Source organism: Centruroides vittatus, unplaced genomic scaffold (genome assembly GCF_030686945.1).
Source record: "Centruroides vittatus isolate TY-2023 unplaced genomic scaffold, ASM3068694v2 contig_241, whole genome shotgun sequence".
In the NCBI taxonomy this organism is placed as follows: Eukaryota; Metazoa; Arthropoda; class Arachnida; order Scorpiones; family Buthidae; genus Centruroides; species Centruroides vittatus.
In genome coordinates, this window is record NW_027121517.1 from 102,655 (window position 1) to 105,003 (window position 2,349).

General features: G+C 30.4%; 1 protein-coding gene across 1 annotated transcript; it reads right to left on the reverse strand.

Annotated features, from left to right (window-relative positions):
- Positions 1 to 255: 255 nt before the first annotated feature.
- On the reverse strand, positions 256 to 2,070 carry LOC136971248 (general transcription factor II-I repeat domain-containing protein 2B-like). Its single transcript, XM_067265716.1, has one exon. It carries the CDS (start codon positions 2,068 to 2,070, stop codon positions 256 to 258), a length of 1,815 nt encoding a protein of 604 aa, XP_067121817.1.
- Positions 2,071 to 2,349: the final 279 nt, after the last annotated feature.

Below are 2,349 nucleotides of genomic sequence, written 5' to 3' on the forward strand. Positions count from 1 at the left end.
AAGTATCATTTCAATTTGAATAAAATATGTCACGTAATTTTTAAAGAAATATTATTATAAATAAATGGTTATTAGATAAACCAGTCAATGAAAGATTTTATTTTGTTACTTATTTATGTCTTAACGATACAAATTATTTTATATTGACACATAGTTATTACAATTTAACATTTATATTGCATTTCGTAAATATAATAGTAAATAGAATTCAAAAAAGAAAAGAAAAACATCAAACGTTAAAATAAATATTTAAAGTTAATGCGAAACGTGAAATCTCGAATGTTCATCTGACATTATTTCTTCAAAATTGGGTTCCAAATCACTTGTAGCAATCCTTAATACCGAGTGTAGATTTTCGTCAGTAATTTGTGATCGATATTTATTTTTCGTGGAAACCATTAAAGAAAAAGTTCTTTCACAAATATATGTCGAACCAAATAAAACAAGGTATTTTTGAACATAGTTCAAAAAATGTTTGAAATGTTCATTATTCAAAGCGCCATAGAAAGCACTCAATTCGTTTGAGTGAAAATTTTCTTTTAGTAAATTATTTGATTGTAAGTCAATTAGTTCTAGTTGAATTTCAACAGGAGCTTCTTGCACATCGAAATTGAAAGGTTGGCTAATTAATGATAAAGGTTTTTCAATAGCTTTGAAATCTTGAAATCTTCTTTGGAATTCAGAATGCAGGTCTTGTGTTATTGCACTATATTTAAAAAAATCTGTATTTTTCAATGATTCTCGCCGTGCTTGCAATGAGGGGAAATGATTTAATAATTTATTATTAAAGTTTTCAGCAAATAAATTGAGTTTTGTCATAAATGCTTTGACGTTTGAGTGCATATTGAAAGCGAATTGGTTTTTCCCTTGTAGATTTATATTTAGTTCATTCAAATATTTTACGATATCTACTGAAAACGAGAAATCGTTTAGCCAAGCCTTATTTTGCAATTCAGGAAAATCATGTAGTTTTTCTTTTATCGACAAGAAGGATACTATTTCATCAAGCAAATATTGAAATCTGTCCAAAACTTTACCAATGCTAAGCCATCTCACTTCAGTGTAATAAGGAATTTCGTAGAAGTCACTTTCAATTTCTTTCAAAAATTCAACAAACTGTCGATGATTTACGGCACGTCCTCGGATAAAATTCACAACTTTGGTCACAACAGTAACGACGTGATTCAATTTCAAAACTTTTCTGCATAGCACTTCTTGATGAATAATGCAGTGCAAAAATAATATATCGTGTTCTGGTTGTAACTCTTTTACTTTGTCGCGAATTCGTTTAAGTAAGCCTACATTTTTCCCTGTTAAACTAGGACAACCATCCGTAGTGACGCTTACTATTTTATTCCAAGTTAAACTTACTTTAACTAAACACTCTTCAACAGCGAGAAAGAAGTCTTCACCAGTAGTTGTATCTTTCATTGGATGCACACTAAGAAGTTCCTCGCTAATTTCACATTTCTTGTTAATGCCGCGAATAAATATTAATAATTGACTTGTATCAGTAATATCGCAGGACTCATCTAAAGCCAGAGAACAATAGGTAAAATCAGCAATTTTTGTTCTTAGCTGGTCAAGTAAGTTTCCTGAAATATTTTCAATCCGTCGTACTATTGTTCTTCTCGAAAGGCTTACATTTTCAAAAATATGTTTCTTTTCAGGACAACATATCTCCGACACTTGTACCATGCATTGTTTAACAAATTCTGCTTCAGAAAACGGCTTACAGAACTTAGCAATTTTGTGTGCGACAACATAACTTGCTTTTGTGGTAGATTTCTCTATATTACTTTGTTTGGTAAAAATATTTTGTTTCTTATTCAAGTTTTTTGCTAAGTTTTCTGCTACAGTTTGAAGTTCTTTTAAAGAAAGTGATGCATATTTTGGATGTTTTGTTGTAAAGTGCCTGTTTAAATTGTATTCTTTGAAAACAGCAATTGTTTCCTGACAAACTAAACAAATTGCTTTCTTATTAATGTTTGTAAAAAGATATTTTACCGTCCAAGCTTCATTGAAGTTTCTGCATTCCAAATCAACTTTTCTTTTTTTAGATTGACTCATTTTACAAAGGTCTACAAATAAATAATTTAATTAATACAATAAAATAAAACCAATGTTTTAAAATTTTACTTACAAAAAGTCCACTTTTTCAATTTTATATTTGCAAACTAATATTAGACTCGAACAAAAAAGAGTATGCGATCAGTGCTAAATCAAAATTAACAATACGCGTGGTGCGACCTGTCGTCCCTCGAAAAGTGAGAGGAGTGCAGCATATGCCGTCCACACATGCATTTCGAACCTAGCGCGATCTCCTTTGTGTTCGACGAAAAAACCGCC

Coding starts and splice junctions, on each gene's coding strand:
- LOC136971248 (XM_067265716.1), bottom strand. CDS start 2,070: ATGAGTCAATCTAAAAAAAGAAAAGTTGATTTGGAATGCAGAAACTTC.